Source organism: Salmo salar, chromosome 28 (genome assembly GCF_965601325.2).
Source record: "Salmo salar chromosome 28, fSalSal1, whole genome shotgun sequence".
Lineage (NCBI taxonomy): Eukaryota > Metazoa > Chordata > Actinopteri > Salmoniformes > Salmonidae > Salmo > Salmo salar.
This window is the reverse complement of record NC_138318.1, coordinates 31,507,823-31,525,323: the sequence shown is the minus strand read 5'-3', so window position 1 is coordinate 31,525,323 and position 17,501 is coordinate 31,507,823. Positions and strand designations below refer to the sequence as shown.

The 17,501-nt window shown below is 46.4% G+C and overlaps 1 protein-coding gene across 4 annotated transcripts; it reads right to left on the bottom strand.

The window, feature by feature from the left end:
- Positions 1 to 282: 282 nt before the first annotated feature.
- Positions 283 to 11,063, bottom strand: LOC106589831 (serine protease HTRA2, mitochondrial). 4 transcript variants are annotated; one of them, XM_014180218.3, is made up of 7 exons: positions 9,809 to 11,057; positions 9,345 to 9,549; positions 7,535 to 7,729; positions 4,479 to 4,620; positions 4,186 to 4,255; positions 3,969 to 4,064; positions 283 to 2,280 (listed from the first exon to the last, which is right to left on the bottom strand). In XM_014180218.3, exons 1-7 carry the CDS (start codon positions 10,282 to 10,284, stop codon positions 2,265 to 2,267), a joined length of 1,200 nt encoding a protein of 399 aa, XP_014035693.1. In that variant the 5' UTR covers positions 10,285 to 11,057; the 3' UTR covers positions 283 to 2,264. The 4 variants fall into 4 exon arrangements, with proteins under 4 accessions (XP_014035693.1, XP_014035691.1, XP_082826700.1 ...); XM_014180216.3 differs by having other exon boundaries at positions 283 to 2,285; positions 9,809 to 11,052; XM_082970574.1 differs by lacking the exon at positions 283 to 2,280 and adding an exon at positions 2,682 to 3,638 and having other exon boundaries at positions 9,809 to 11,063.
- Positions 11,064 to 17,501: the final 6,438 nt, after the last annotated feature.

Here is a 17,501-nt window from a genome sequence, read left to right as displayed (position 1 = left end):
TCTAGCTTCTCTCCTGCCTTCTTGACATTATAATCCACATTTGCGCTGACTGATCAACTGTCAAGTTACTACCTGGAAATATGTAGTAGCCATTAACAAGTAAACTGGGGAGGGGAATTCCCCCGGAAATGTTTAGATATTTCCCAATGTTAACTCAGTTAAATTATTCAGTACTTTGAGAGTCACTTACAAGAATTGTGCTTATCCCAAAAATTGTTAACATAGTTTTAGCTTAAAAGCACCAACGAGGGTCATTTTTAATGATTGCAAAGAGACACTGTCAAGCAGTAACACTTATTTTTATTAACCTTTCGTAACAAATGGTTTAAATTCCCTAAAATAAATAATATTTTAACGTGTAGTTACATTTTGTTTTAAAATATATGTTTTTGAACAGATATTTTGATCTTCATCCATAGCCACTTGTTATGAACATGTCTGTTATTCATTCAAAGTGTTTCTGTGGTACTCAAAGGCTGAGAAATTTGAAATTTAGCTAATCTGACATACTGGTACAACCTAAGATAGCCACCGGTAACAGAAAATTTGTATACAATTGGGTCCACATTTTCAGCTCCGACACTTCAATTTTTAGAACATCATTTGAAGTGCAAATTACAAAAAAAGACACCTTTTGCATGTGGAAATGTTGTATAATTACTTTCGGTGTAAAAAAAAAAAACATGGAAATTAAACAACATTTTCAGTGAAACGCAGGCATTTGTCTGTGGCCGAAAAAGAAATTCACATGAGCACCACAATGCCTACTTCACCAATGCTCTAATAAGGTTATCCAGCACACAGCTTTGACCCACTACAGTAGTTTTGAATCCCAAGTAACCTGTCTATATGTTGTTTGAAGTACAATAGACCAACATAGCTACTGTAGTAGGTCAAAGCTGTCTGCTGGAACCCCTTGGTAGAGCATCACTGAAGCATTGTGCTGCTCATGTTAATTTACTTTTTCGGCTTCAGACCAATGCCTACTTCTCACAACCCAACCTGAACATTTAAAACCACACAGTATTACAACCCAACCTGAGCCTGTCTTTAAGACACAGGCAAGAAGTAGAAAGGGAAATATGCTAACCTACTACCTGCTTTACCAAAAACAAACAAGTAAAGTGTGTTGTACAGTAATCTCTCAGAGAGACTAACATATGTGAGGTTTTCTGTTCTGGGTTGCTGAGACTGGTAGGACTGTATCGGACTTAGAAATATCAGCTTTTCTAAATAGTTTATTGTAGTGACTTTCAGTAAAAATATTGTGCACACAACTGATACAGTGTATTATAGTGAAAACACTAATCTGATCGCACTTATAGACAATGCAACTTTTAAAGACAATTTCATCGCATTTGCAGATGGCATTAATGGTAAACTTTTCATATGTTGGCTGTATTAAAAATTACCTTTAAAATGTCAAGCACGCTATAACGCGGAACTACCACAGATCGGATTGAATCACACCCCCTTCTTGGTTACATCAGATCTTCAATGAGGTTGTAATTAAATCCCCAAACAATACAAGTCAATTGATAGATGTACTGTATATTGATGTCATAATACTCTAAATACTTCAGTGCAGAGCCTTATAGCTCAATATTTCAGTATAAGTATCTGTTTCATTATAAATCACATGGTCTGTTGAGGGCAGTGTCTTGGTTTGAAGCCAATCAGTCACAACCAACTGTCACGTCCTTCAGTTAGAGTGTCTGACTAATACTGTGTTTATCATAGCCCATCTAATCTTACGACTGTAAACCCATGGTAGGCAGTGTTCGAGAGCATCAAAACTGTGATGTATCGTGTAAATTGTGACTGATGGATCTACAAATAATATTGGAGTAGTTATTTATGATACAAGGTGATTTGAATATCAGTCAGACTGGACTCTGCTTAAAAGTCGGCTGCTATGTGTTAATAGGCCATCTTACATGATTTCTGTGGTTTATTTAATGTGTAGAACCACACAGACAGTGATGTGCTAGTCTGTCTCTAAGCATGTTGTGGGTGTGATCATTCAGTATCCCTGTCCTCTTCAGTGTACCAACTGTCCTCTTCTTCGTACACTACCTCTATATCATGCGGCTCCACTAACTGGCAACGTTTGATGACATCACTCTGTGAACTCTGGGGTCATGTGTAGTCTGAGTAGGTCCTGACCCCTTCTGATCACCATGGTGATGCTGTCGCTGGTCCTCACTGCATTGTAAATCTCCTCTGACGTGTTCACCTTGGTGCCGTTGATCTCCAGCACAATGTCACCTGGCTTCATACCTGCCCTGTGGAGGGTTATAACGTCACTGTCACCTAGCTTCATACATGCCCTGTGGAGGGTTATAACGTCACGCACCTGCTCACCTGCCCGGGAGGGCGCCTTCACCTGCCACCTGCCCTGTGGAGGGTTATAACGACACTGTCACCTAGCTTCATACCTGCCCTGTGGGGACGCCGCCCGCTTCAACCTGCCCGAGAGGGCGACACTGTCACCTAGCTTCATACCTGCCCTGTGGAGGGTTATAACGACACTGTCACCTAGCTTCATACCTGCCCTGTGGAGGGTTATAACGCACGCACCTGGCCATCAGCCCGGGAGGGCGCCTGCACCGCTTCATACCTGCCCTGTGGAGGGTCGTCCGCCCAGCTTCATACTGCCCTGGGAGGTTATAACGCACTGTCACCTAGCTTCATACCTGCCCTGTGGAGGGTTATAACGACACTGTCACCTAGCTTCATACCTGCCCTGTGGAGGGTTATAACGACACTGTCACCTAGCTTCATACCTGCCCTGTGGAGGGTTATAACGACACTGTCACCTAGTTTCATACCTGCCCTGTGGAGGGTTATAACGACACTGTCACCTAGCTTCATACCTGCCCTGTGGAGGGTTATAACGACACTGTCACCTAGCTTCATACCTGCCCTGTGGAGGGTTATAACGACACTGTCACCTAGTTTCATACCTGCCCTGTGGAGGGTTATAACGACACTGTCACCTAGCTTCATACCTGCCCTGTGGAGGGTTATAACGACACTGTCACCTAGCTTCATACCTGCCCTGTGGAGGGTTATAACGACACTCACCTGGCTTCATACCTGCCCTGTGGAGGGTTATAACGACACTATCACCTAGCTTCATACCTGCCCTGTGGAGGGTTATAACGTCACTGTCACCTAGCTTCATACCTGCCCTGTGGAGGGTTATAACGTCACTGTCACCTAGCTTCATACCTGCCCTGTGGAGGGTTATAACGACACTCACCTAGCTTCATACCTGCCCTGTGGAGGGTTATAACGTCACTGTCACCTAGCTTCATACCTGCCCTGTGGAGGGTTATAACGACACTCACCTAGCTTCATACCTGCCCTGTGGAGGGTTATAACGTCACTGTCACCTAGCTTCATACCTGCCCTGTGGAGGGTTATAACGACACTCACCTAGCTTCATACCTGCCCTGTGGAGGGTTATAACGTCACTGTCACCTAGCTTCATACCTGCCCTGTGGAGGGTTATAACGTCACTGTCACCTAGCTTCATACCTGCCCTGTGGAGGGTTATAACGACACTGTCACCTAGCTTCATGCCTGCCCTGTGGAGGGTTATAACGACACTGTCACCTGGCTTCATACCTGCCCTGTGGAGGGTTATAACGTCACTGTCACCTAGCTTCATACCTGCCCTGTGGAGGGTTATAACGACACTGTCACCTAGCTTCATACCTGCCCTGTGGAGGGTTATAACGTCACTGTCACCTAGCTTCATACCTGCCCTGTGGAGGGTTATAACGACACTCACCTGGCTTCATACCTGCCCTGGAATGTTTTTGAAATATACCTTTACAGTGCATTCCACATTCGTTCATTCTTAAGTGTATTTCACCGACGCATGAAGAAAGAATAAACAATGTACACATCACAGTTGAATTGAATATGGAGACCTTACACGGACATTACACGGTGCTCACCTGTTGGCTGGAGAGCCCACGATGACCCGGTGGATCATGATCCCATAAGTGACATCAGGGAAGGAGGGATCCCTCAGCTTCAACTCGGCAATGATACTGCAACAGAATAGATATCCAACTATGACTAAATCCTCCACTGCCATACATCCTACCCCAGGTAGGTGATAGCTTTCCTGTTAACTCAGGTGCAGCGCAATAGCTGTCATATGACCTTTACCTTGGAGTCAGGGTCAGCATCATGACACCAATGTATCTCCGCTTGGTGTCCAACACCCCCAACCGAGACTCTAGGAGAGACAATCACAAACACCAACACTTCCAAGAAGTGCAAATAACTTCAAGGTAGGGGGTCTATGGTCTTATTAGCCTGGTCTCAGACCTGTTGGTGGTGTCTGACCTAGGCTTATTGTCACACCATGACCATTGGAGCCAACATAGGAATTGGCAGGACAGCACAAACAGATCTGGGACCAGGCTATGGTCCTTCGTCAGCACGGTAAAGTAACTCACTCTTCTTGTCAGAGGCTTGGTTCAGGAAGTGTTTGACGTGATCCGAGGGGATCGCGAAGGAGATCCCTGCCGTCACCTTCATGGTGTTGATGCCGATCACCTCACCATCCAGATTAATCAGAGGCCCTCCAGAATTCCCAAACTGCAAGACAGAACAATCCAGAAGCATTATTGATCATGTCATACATTTGGAGAACATAACGCTTTACTCTTACTAGATTTAATTTTGCAGATGGGGGCTTGTGATGTGTGGTTGTTCATACAACTTGTTCCTTACAAGCTGGACACACCGATTGTACATTCATCTGGATAAGAGTGTCTACTAAATTACTACTGGCAATTAGTTCACATCCATGACCAGACCAGTGGAGTTACGTCGAAGGCAGTGGACCACAATGCTTTACTACCAGGCTAGGGTCACAGTCAATGCTTTACTAGCAGGCTAGGGTCACAGTCAATGCTTTACTAGCAGGCCAGGGTCACAGTCAATGCTTTACTAGCAGGCCAGGGTCACAGTCAATGCTTTACTAGCAGGCCAGGGTCACAGTCAATGCTTTACTAGCAGGCCAGGGTCACAGTCAATGCTTTACTAGCAGGCCAGGGTCACAGTCAATGCTTTACTAGCAGGCCAGGGTCACAGTCAATGCTTTACTAGCAGGCCAGGGTCACAGTCAATGCTTTACTAGCAGGCCAGGGTCACAGTCAATGCTTTACTAGCAGGCCAGGGTCACAGTCAATGCTTTACTAGCAGGCTAGGGTCACAGTCAATGCTTTACTATACTAGCAGGTCAGGGTCACAGTCAATGCTTTACTATACTAGCAGGTCAGGGTCACAGTCAATGCTTTACTAGCAGGCCAGGGTCACAGTCAATGCTTTACTAGCAGGCCAGGGTCACAGTCAATGCTTTACTAGCAGGCCAGGGTCACAGTCAATGCTTTACTAGCAGGCTAAGGTCACAGTCAATGCTTTACTAGCAGGCTAAGGTCACAGTCAATGCTTTACTAGCAGGCTAGGGTCACAGTCAATGCTTTACTAGCAGGCCAGGGTCACAGTCAATGCTTTACTAGCAGGCCAGGGTCACAGTCAATGCTTTACTAGCAGGCTAAGGTCACAGTCAATGCTTTACTATACTAGCAGGTCAGGGTCACAGTCAATGCTTTACTAGCAGGCTAGGGTCACAGTCAATGCTTTACTAGCAGGCCAGGGTCACAGTCAATGCTTTACTAGCAGGCCAGGGTCACAGTCAATGCTTTACTAGCAGGCTAAGGTCACAGTCAATGCTTTACTATACTAGCAGGTCAGGGTCACAGTCAATGCTTTACTATACTAGCAGGTCAGGGTCACAGTCAATGCTTTACTATACTAGCAGGTCAGGGTCACAGTCAATGCTTTACTAGCAGGCCAGGGTCACAGTCAATGCTTTACTAGCAGGCCAGGGTCACAGTCAATGCTTTACTAGCAGGCTAGGGTCACAGTCAATGCTTTACTAGCAGGCTAGGGTCACAGTCAATGCTTTACTAGCAGGCCAGGGTCACAGTCAATGCTTTACTAGCAGGCCAGGGTCACAGTCAATGCTTTACTAGCAGGCCAAGGTCACAGTCAATGCTTTACTAGCAGGCCAGGGTCACAGTCAATGCTTTACTAGCAGGCTAAGGTCACAGTCAATGCTTTACTAGCAGGCCAGGGTCACAGTCAATGCTTTACTATACTAGCAGGTCAGGGTCACAGTCAATGCTTTACTAGCAGGCCAGGGTCACAGTCAATGCTTTACTATACTAGCAGGTCAGGGTCACAGTCAATGCTTTACTAGCAGGCTAAGGTCACAGTCAATGCTTTACTATACTAGCAGGCTAGGGTCACAGTCAATGCTTTACTAGCAGGCTAAGGTCACAGTCAATGCTTTACTATACTAGCAGGTCAGGGTCACAGTCAATGCTTTACTAGCAGGCCAGGGTCACAGTCAATGCTTTACTATACTAGCAGGTCAGGGTCACAGTCAATGCTTTACTAGCAGGCTAAGGTCACAGTCAATGCTTTACTATACTAGCAGGTCAGGGTCACAGTCAATGCTTTACTAGCAGGCTAGGGTCACAGTCAATGCTTTACTAGCAGGCTATGGTCACAGTCAATGCTTTACTATACTAGCAGGTCAGGGTCACAGTCAATGCTTTACTAGCAGGCCAGGGTCACAGTCAATGCTTTACTAGCAGGCTAAGGTCACAGTCAATGCTTTACTAGCAGGCTAAGGTCACAGTCAATGCTTTACTAGCAGGCTAAGGTCACAGTCAATGCTTTACTATACTAGCAGGTCAGGGTCACAGTCAATGCTTTACTAGCAGGCCAGGGTCACAGTCAAGGCTTTACTAGCAGGCTAGGGTCACAGTCAATGCTTTACTAGCAGGCTAGGGTCACAGTCAATGCTTTACTAGCAGGCCAGGGTCACAGTCAATGCTTTACTAGCAGGCCAGGGTCACAGTCAATGCTTTACTAGCAGGCCAGGGTCACAGTCAATGCTTTACTAGCAGGCTAAGGTCACAGTCAATGCTTTACTAGCAGGCTAAGGTCACAGTCAATGCTTTACTAGCAGGCTAAGGTTAATGTCAATGCTTTACTAGCAGGCTAAGGTCACAGTCAATGCTTTACTAGCAGGCCAGGGTCACAGTCAATGCTTTACTAGCAGGCCAGGGTCACAGTCAATGCTTTACTAGCAGGCTAGGGTCACAGTCAATGCTTTACTAGCAGGCTAGGGTCACAGTCAATGCTTTACTAGCAGGTTAGGGTTATAGTCAATGCTTTACTAGCAGGTTAGGGTTATTGTCAATGCTTTACTAGCAGGCCAGGGTCACAGTCAATGCTTTACTAGCAGGCCAGGGTCACAGTCAATGCTTTACTAGCAGGCTAGGGTCACAGTCAATGCTTTACTAGCAGGCTAAGGTCACAGTCAATGCTTTACTAGCAGGCTAGGGTCACAGTCAATGCTTTACTAGCAGGCTAAGGTCACAGTCAATGCTTTACTAGCAGGCCAGGGTTACTGTAAACAGACCAGGGTACTCACATCGATGGCAGCGTCTGTCTGGATATAGTCCATGTTGGGTTTGGACAGACCCAGCTCCTTGCTGCCCCGCTGGACTGAGGAGACGATACCTGACGTGATGGTGTTCCTCAGGGCAAATGGGCTGCCCATGGCAACCACAAACTCCCCCTGACGCACATCCGACGACAGCCCCAGAGGGAGGGTAGGGAGAGGGTGCTACAGAGAGGAGAGAGACACAGTTAGAGGGTAGGGAGAGGGGGCTAGAGAGGACATAGACAGAGGGTGCTATAGAGATGGAGAGGGTGATACAGAGAGGAGAGAGAGACAGAGAGGAGAGAGAGACGGAGAGGGTGATACAGAGAGGAGAGAGAGACGGAGAGGGTGCTACAGAGAGGAGAGAGAGACAGAGAGGGTGATACAGAGAGGAGAGAGAGACAGAGAGGGTGCTACAGAGAGGAGAGAGAGAGACGGAGAGGATGCTACAGAGAGGAGAGAGAGAGACGGAGAGGATGCTACAGAGAGGAGAGAGAGAGACGGAGAGGATGCTACAGAGAGGAGAGAGAGACGGAGAGGGTGCTACAGAGAGGAGAGAGAGACGGAGAGGGTGCTACAGAGAGGAGAGAGAGACGGAGAGGATGCTACAGAGAGGAGAGAGAGAGGAGAGGGTGCTACAGAGAGGAGAGAGAGACAGAGAGGGTGATACAGAGAGGAGAGAGAGACAGAGAGGGTGATACAGAGAGGAGAGAGAGACAGAGAGGGTGATACAGAGAGGAGAGAGAGACAGAGAGGGTGCTACAAAGAGGAGAGAGAGACAGAGAGGATGCTACAGAGAGGAGAGAGAGACACGGAGAGGATGCTACAGAGAGGAGAGAGAGACGGAGAGGATGCTACAGAGAGGAGAGAGAGAGACGGAGAGGATGCTACAGAGAGGAGAGAGAGACGGAGAGGGTGCTACAGAGAGGAGAGAGAGACGGAGAGGATGCTACAGAGAGGAGAGAGAGACGGAGAGGGTGCTACAGAGAGGAGAGAGAGACGGAGAGGGTGCTACAGAGAGGAGAGGGTGCTACAGAGAGGAGAGAGAGACGGAGAGGGTGCTACAGAGAGGAGAGAGAGACGGAGAGGGTGCTACAAAGAGGAGAGGGTGCTACAGAGAGGAGAGGGTGCTACAGAGAGGAGAGAGAGACGGAGAGGAGAGAGAGACGGAGAGGATGCTACAGAGAGGAGAGAGAGACGGAGAGGGTGCTACAGAGAGGAGAGAGAGACAGAGAGGATGCTACAGAGAGGAGAGAGAGACTGAGAGGGTGCTACAGAGAGGAGAGATAGACAGAGAGGGTGATACAGAGAGGAGAGAGAGACGGAGAGGGTGATACAGAGAGGAGAGAGAGAGACTGAGAGGGTGATACAGAGAGGAGGGAGAGACAGAGGATGCTACAGAGAGGAGAGAGAGCCGGAGAGGGTGATACAGAGAGGAGAGAGAGACAGAGAGGGTGCTACAGAGAGGAGAGGGGCACGAGAGGGGCACGGAGGAGGGGGCGGGGGGTGCTACAGAGAGGAGAGGGTGCTACAGAGAGGGTGCTACAGAGAGGAGAGAGAGACAGAGGGTGCTACAGAGAGGAGAGGGTGCTACAGAGAGGGTGCTACAGAGAGGAGAGAGAGACAGAGGGTGCTACAGAGAGGAGAGAGAGACGGAGAGGGTGCTACAGAGAGGAGAGAGAGACAGAGAGGGTGCTACAGAGAGGAGAGGGTGCTACAGAGAGGGTGCTACAGAGAGGAGAGAGACAGACCGAGAGGGTAGGGTGAGTGTCATGTCTCAATCATAACCTTGTCTTACCTGGGCATTGATTTTTATAGTGGCTATGTCTGCCACCTGATCAACGTCTTGCACAGTGGCGTTATACGTCTCCCCATTGGTTAGCTTGACCCGGACTCCTCTCTTATTGGCCACTACATGGGCATTGGTGACTATGAGCCCATCACTGCTGACAATGAACCCAGAACCGTTGGAGATGGGGACTTCCCGACCGGAGAACGGGTGCCTGTCAGTATCATAGTTGAACATTACGTTATTGTTCATTGGTTATAATGGACATTTAGAACTGGATGGAGAGCAATTGTTGGTCAGGGTTTATCATCAACTTGGTCTCAGATCTGTATGTGCTCTTGCCAACATTGCCAATCCAAACATGACATGATAATCGGTGACAAGTAGTTGGTACGATAGCACAAACGGGACTGGCACTATTGTATTTTATTATCAAAACAAACTAGCCTATCAAAGCGGTCATGTGATCTTACCGGCCGACGATTTCAATATACACGACAGCGGGCGTAGATTTTTCCACCACATCCGCAATGAAGTTGAACTTGAATCGTGGACTGTCGGGTTTAAAAGGAGAGGCACAGTGGGCTGTTGGCAAGACACGTTCTAGGATGGAATCACAAAATAAATCTCTCCTCTCACAAACTTTGTCCTCCTCGTCCCCTCTGAAATGCAGAAGTGCCGCACTACCGAGTCCCAACCCAACAGCGACTGACTTGAGGAGAGTAGTCCGCTCTGAGCCACTGTCCCTGCCGCCTCCTGCGCTCCAAATGGTCGGAACATTGTTGGCATGACGGGTGTTTGCGTCTCCCGTTGAGTGCTGTTTGTAACCGACAGAAGCACCGGAAACTCGTCCTAGTGTTCGCTCGTTCAAAATGTTACATTTTCGGAGATATTCCCCAGTGTACCTCTTGATTATCCAGAAGAGCGGACGATTGACATGTTTTGACATGTTGTTGCATCAGTCAGAATGCAGTGAAATAACTTTTACAACAAATTCAACAATTCACACTCCTTTCTTGACCATATGGATCTACAACGCTTTCTGACCTTAGTAACCTACGGATTTATAAAAACGTAATCATAAAACAATATGACCACGAACTAACTAGATCGAAAAAATAACCAGCGTCTCGTCAGTAACACACAAAAAAAAGTACTTCCGGGTCACAGAATTATAGAAACGTTCTAAATAAAAGCCCCGCACGTAATAATAGAAGTGTCAACCTGTATTTATTCCTAAAATATGAAAAATTATTATCTAAACATTAACAATGATTTATATTTGTTCATATTTAAGTGACATTAGAATTACATTTGGGTTTTAAAACATGTTCCAAAGTCAAATAAAAGCCCCCAATGCAATACAGTGTATATAAAATCATATAGACTTATAGAGAGAACTATTCTAGGTGCCGAAGTAAGTGGAGTTGGGATTGCTCACTAGGGTCTGTGGAATCTATATATAGTGTTATTTCATGAGGGACTGAGGTCTAAATGCCAAGCAATACTTTCTACTCCACCCACTCTATTCACTGCAATGCAGGCCTATATGTGATTACTTACTTCAACAACACAACATAAACGGTGAACTGGCAGACCTGTTAACAACCTAGATTAACCTAATGATGAGCCAGTTGAGCCTTTTACACATTTAAAATCAGTAATTATCTTTAGTTCAGATTTTCCCCCATGTAGTTATAATTTTTTTTACATAATAACATTATGCAAAGCTGGGAAAAAAACGGATTTTGTATGATACACATACCGTTTACCTGTGCAAAATCCCAAAACCGGAAGTCTTAATGTTGCTGCTGTGATGTTTTAACGCCACTTCCCATACTGAAGTGACTTATTCTTATCAGGTTAGGAGAATTAGGCGACACCGTCCCAACCTAGATCACGACCATAGAGAATGATAGAAACCTCTAGTGGCCAAAATGCAATTTTAGTATGGGCAGCGCCATTAAGGGCTACCACCATTTTAATGTATTCAATTGGCTAAGGGTTTCCTAAGGTTAGGAAAAGGGTTAGGGTTAGCTAAATTGCAAAAAAAATAAACTTTTGATGTCAATTTGACAAAAGTTGTATCCCGTCTAGACATTACCCTGTGCGGTGGGCTGTCAAACTTCTAAGGGTTGTGTTCCTGCACGACTACATTGCAGATACCTCGACGGCCCTGAAAGAACGTCACTGGAAACCATATATCCTGAGGCTGCATTTATTGTAGCTGGGGATTTTAACAAAGCTAATCTGGAAACAAGGCTCCCTAAATTTTAATCAGCATATCGAATGCGCGACTCGAGCTGGCAGCATTCTAGATCATTGCTATTCGAACTTCCGCGACGCATACAAAGCCCTCCCCCACCCTTCTTTCGGCAAATCTGACCACGACTCCATTTTGTTGCTCCCAGCCTATAGACAGAAACTAAAACAGGAAACACCCGTGCTCAGGTCTGTTCAATGCTGGTCCGACCAATCTGATTCCACGCTTCAAGATTGCTTCGATCACGTGGACTGGGATATGTTCCGGATAACCTCAGACAACAACATTGATGTATACGCTGATTTAGTGAGCGAGTTTATTAGCACGTGCATCGGTACTGTTGTACTCACGGTGACTATTAAAACCTTCCCTAACCAGAAACCGTGGATTGTTGGCAGCATTCGCGCAAAACTGAAAGCGGGAACCACTGCTTTTAATCATGGCAAGGTGCCCGGAAATATGACCGAATAAAAACAGTGTAGCTATTCCTTCCACAAGGCAATCAAACAAGCTAAGCGTCAGTCGCAATTCAACAGCTCAAACACGAGACGTATGTGGCAGGGTCTACAGACAATCACGGATTACAAAAAGAAAACCAGCCCCGTCGCAGACACCGACGTCTTGCTCACAGACAAATTAAACAACTTCTTTGCTCGCTTTTAGGACAATACAGTGCCACTGACACGCCCCGCTACCAAAACCTGTGGGCTCTCCTTCACTGTGGCCAACATGAGTAAAACATTTAAACGTGTTAACCCTCACAAGGCTGCTGGCCCAGACGGCCTCCCTCGCCGCGTCCTCAGAGCATGCGCAGACCAGCTGGCTGGTGTGTTTACGGACATATTCAATCAATCCATATCTTAGTCTGCTGTGTCCACATGCTTCAAGAGGGCCACCATTGTTCCTGTCCCCAAGAAAGCTAAGGTAACTAAGCTAAACAACTATCGCCCCGTAGCACTCACTTCTGTCATCATGAAGTGCTTTGAGAGACTAGTCAAGGATCATATCACCTCCACCCTATCCGATACCCTAGACCCACTCCAATTTGCCTACCGCCCCAATAAGTCCACAGACGATGCAATCACACTGCACACTAACCTAACCCATCTGGACAAGACAAATACCTATGTAAGAATGCTGTTAATTGACTACAGCTCAGCATTTAAAACCATAGTACCCTCCAAACTCGTCATTAAGCTCGAGACCCTGGGTCTCGACCCCACCCTGTGCAACTGGGTCCTGGACTTTCTGATGGACCGCCCCCAAGTGGTGAGGGTAGGAAACAACATCTCCACCCCGCTGATCCTCAACACTGCGCCCCCACAAGGGTGCGTTCTCAGCCCTCTCCTGTACTCCCTCTTCACCCATGACTGCGTGGCCATGCACGCCTCCAACTCAAATCATCAAGTTTGCAGACGACACTACAGTGGTAGGCTTGATTACCAACAACAACGAGATGGCCTACAGGGAGGAGGTGAGGGCCCACGGAGTGTGGTGTCAGGAAAATAACCTCACACAACAAAGGAGATGATCGTGGACTTAAGGAAACAGCAGAGGGATCACCCCCCTATCCACATTGACGGGACAGTAGTGGAGAAGGTGGAAAGTTAAGTTCCTCGGCATACACGTCACGGACAAACGGAAATGGTCCACCCACACAGACAGCGTGGTGAAGAAGGCGAAATTTGGCTTTTCACCGAAAACACTCAAACTTTTACAGATGCACAATCGAGAGCATCCTGTCGGGCTGTATCACCGCCTGGTACGGCAACTGCTCTGCCCACAACCGTAAGGCTCTCCAGAGGGTAGTGAGGTCTGCACAACATATCACCGAGGGCAAACTACCTGCCCTCCAGGACACCTACACCACCCGATGTCACAGGAAGGCCAAAAAGATCATCAAGGACAACAACCACTCGAGCCACTGACTGTTCACCCCGTTACCATTCAGAAGACTAGATCAGTACAGGTGCATCAAAGCTGGAACCGAGAGACTGAAAAACAGCTTCTATCTCAAGGCCATCAGACTGTTAAACAGCCATCACTAACATTGAGTGGCTGCTGTCAACATACTGACTCAAATCTCTAGCCACTTTAATAATTAATAATTGGATGTAATAAAATGTATCACTAGTCACTTTAAACAATGCCACTTTATATAAATGATTACATACCCTACATTACTCATCTCATATGTGTATACTGTACTCTATGCCATCTACTGCATCTTGCTTATGCCGCACAGCCATCACTCATCCATATATTTATATGTACATATTCTTATTCATCCCTTTACACTTGTGTGTGTATAAGGTAGTTGTTGTCAAATTGTTGGATTACTTGTTAGATATTACTGCACTGTCGGAACTAGAAGCGCAAGCATTTCGCTACACTCGCATTAACATCTGCTAACCATGTGTATGTGACCAATAAAATTTGATTTGGAAATAATCACAAAATGAATGACGGTGGTGTTTGTTTTGAAGCCAGAAAGACATCCACATAAAAAAAATCGAATTTTGTCAATGTGGGTGTCAGGGGGAAAATGGAGTCCCTAGATGGGTGTCAGGGATGAAGCGGCAGTATTATCATAAGGAGACGTGTACTTGGAAAATGGAGGAGGAATGGAGGGAAAGAGGGAGAAGAGGTCTAAAAGAGTGAGGGAAGAAGAGGGTGAGCTTGAGTCGGATAAAAATGGTGGAAAAGGGGAGATGGTTTGTTAAAGAAGAATGTTAGAAAGTGTAAGCAGAGGGAGCTGAAGACAGGAGGAGAAATAGAAGTGATTTTTTTACCATTATTTTACCAGGTAAGTTGACTGAGAACACATTCTCATTTACAGCAACGACCTGGGGAATAGTTTCAGGGGATAGGAGGGGGATGAATGAGCCAATTGTAAGCTGGGGATGATTAGGTGGCCGTGATGGTATGAGGGCCAGATTGGGAATTTAGCCAGGACACCAGGGTTAACACCCCTACTCTTACAATAAGTGCAATGGGATCTTTAATGACCTCCGAGAGTCAGGACACCCATTTAACGTCCCATCCAAAAGACAACACCCTACACAGAGCAGTTTCCCCAATCACAGCCCTGGGGCATTGGGATATTTTTTAGACCAGAGGAAAGAGTGCTTCCTACTGGCCCTCCTACACCACTTCCAGCAGCATCTGGTCTCCCATCCAGGGACTGACCAGGACCAACCTTGCTTAGCTTCAGAAGCCAGCCAGCAGTGGTATGCAGGGTGGTATGCTGCTGACCATGAGGGTTAAGTATCGGAGGTAGTAGGTGAGGTAAAGTCATCGGAGACTGAGGTATGCACAGAGGATCAGGTTGAAGAAGAGTCTGACAGTAGGAGTAAAGTTTATGGAAAAAGTGGACTCTTGCTTTTTGGCTGGTCCATTTGTGGTTTCATGGTGGGTGAAAAAAAGAGTTGGGTCATGTGGAATCGGTGAGGGTAACTAGAAGTGGTCTAGTGATAATTGTTTGTGTTTCTATTGGGCAGAGGAAGAATGAGCTCGAAGTAAAATAAACGGGGGCAAGAAAAGTGAATTGTTTCGTTCTCAAGAAAAGGGCACCAATGAAAGGAGTGATAACTGGGGTAGCAGTAGATATAAACGTTGACCAGGTGAGGGCAAAGATTCCCGGTGTATGTGTAACAGTACTGCTTCCGTCCCTCTCCTCGCCCCTACCTGGGCTCGAACCAGGGACCCTCTGCACACATCGACAACAGTCACCCTTGATGCACCGTTATCCATCGTTCCACAAAAGTCGTGGCCCTTGCAGAGCAAGGGAAACAACTACTTCAAGTCTCAGAGCGAGTGACGTCACCAATTGAAAAGCTATTAGTGCGCACCCCGCTAACTAGCTAGCCATTTCACACCGGTTACATATGTGATGCTCGTCGTTTGATGCGATGCAGACTGGGTGGCGAGAGTGGGGAAACAGAAGAGTCATTGTCTGTTATTTTGAGTTTTGAAGTTGAGTCTTTGCCTGACAAAGTGAAGTTAGGATATATAAGTTATCCTGTACGAGCGTATGTGCCGAATACATTACGTTGTTACAGGTGTCAAGTTTATGGGCATGTGGCAGCAGTGTGTAGGAGGGAGGGTCCCAGGTGTGAGAAGTGTGCAGAAGGGCGTGAGACAAAGGAATGTGTAGTATTGGGGAAAGTAGTGGTATGTGATAATTGTAGGGGTGCCCATGGAGCTGGGGATCATAAATGTCCCGTGTGAGAGAGGCAGGTTGAGGTTTCCAGGGTTAGAGTAGAGCAGAAGTTGTCAAATGCTGAGGCAGTGAAGAAAGTAGAGTTAGATGGGTTAAGGGGGAGGAGTGGTGAGAGTAGTAGAGATATATCAGTATAGAGGGATAGGCCAAAAAGTGAAATAAGTTTCAGTAAGATCTGACTTTTTCTGTTTCTCAACAATGCACTGTTCAATATCAAAGGTAAGAAAATAAAACATCCAGAATAGGATCTTAAAAAGCACAGATCAGACATCTAAAAATAAAAACTAATTTAAAACAAATCTAAGAATAAAAACACATAGGTAGTGGTGGGTAAGCCATCCTACTCAAATTCTACTCAAATGTACTGTATTTGTAAATGTACATCAGCAGTTGTCAAAGTGCTTAACAGTTACAGTAGTTACCTAGCCTAAACCCCACCGAGCAAGAAATGCAGAGGCAGAAGCAAAGTAGTGAGGAAAAACTCCCTTAAAGGCAGGAACCTAGAAAGAAACCTAGAGAGGAACCAGGCTCCGATTGGTGGCCAGGCAGAGATTTAAGAGTACATGCGGCCATGTAGGAAGTACAGAATAATGTACATACTCTCCCAATATCACCTGCAGTTAGAATGCATCAGTTTGTGTGTCCATAAAACCAGGGTACAGTCTACTCACTACAGTCCCTATAATACAAAACCGGTCAGTTTAAACCAAAAATGTCATTTATGGAAGAGAACTTTGTAAATGAATAGGGTTAAGGGTTTTAAAAGCTTTTGTTAAAGTATGTAAGTATTTGATTAACTAATCTGTCTGTCTGGATGCTGGTCAGAAAAGTCCCCATAGTCTCTCTTGTGGAGAGGACAATCCTGGTGTTATGGGATAAATGAGGAACAGAGGTAATGACGTTTCCATTGTGTCTTTAGACTCCTGGCTCAAGTGGTGCTACCATATAATTAAATGATAACATTTACATTACATTTACATTACATTTAAGTCATTTAGCAGACGCTCTTATCCAGAGCGACTTACAAATTGGTGCATTCACCTTATGATATCCAGTGGAACAACCACTTTACAATAGTGCATCTAAATCTTTTAAGGGGGGGGGGGGGGGGGGGGTTAGAAGGATTACTTTATCCTATCCTAGGTATTCCGTAAAGAGGTGGGGTTTCAGGTGTCTCCGGAAGGTGGTGATTGACTCCGCTGTCCTGGCGTCGTGAGGGAGCTTGTTCCACCATTGGGGTGCCAGAGCAGCGAACAGTTTTGACTGGGCTGAGCGGGAACTGTGCTTCCTCAGAGGTAGGGGGGCCAGCAGTCCAGAGGTGGATGAACGCAGTGCCCTTGTTTGGGTGTAGGGCCTGATCAGAGCCTGAAGGTATGGAGGTGCCGTTCCCTTCACAGCTCTGTAGGCAATCACCATGGTCTTGTAGCGGATGCGAGCTTCAACTGGAAGCCAGTGGAGAGAGCGGAGGAGCGGGGTGACGTGAGAGAATTTGGGAAGGTTGAACACCAGACGGGCTGCGGCGTTCTGGATGAGTTGTAGGGGTTTAATGGCACAGGCAGGGAGCCCAGCCAACAGTGAGTTGCAGTAATCCAGACAGGAGATGACAAGTGCCTGGATTAGGACCTGCGCCGCTTCCTGTGTGAGGCAGGGTCGTACTCTGCGAATGTTGTAGAGCATGAAC

Coding starts and splice junctions, on each gene's coding strand:
- LOC106589831 (XM_082970574.1), bottom strand. CDS start 10,284: ATGTCAAAACATGTCAATCGTCCGCTCTTCTGGATAATCAAGAGGTAC. Junction 9,550..9,808: donor TATATTGAAATCGTCGGCCG/GTAAGATCACAT, acceptor TGATACTGACAG/GCACCCGTTCTCCGGTCGGG. Junction 4,065..4,185: donor ATGCTGACCCTGACTCCAAG/GTAAAGGTCATA, acceptor ATTCTGTTGCAG/TATCATTGCCGAGTTGAAGC.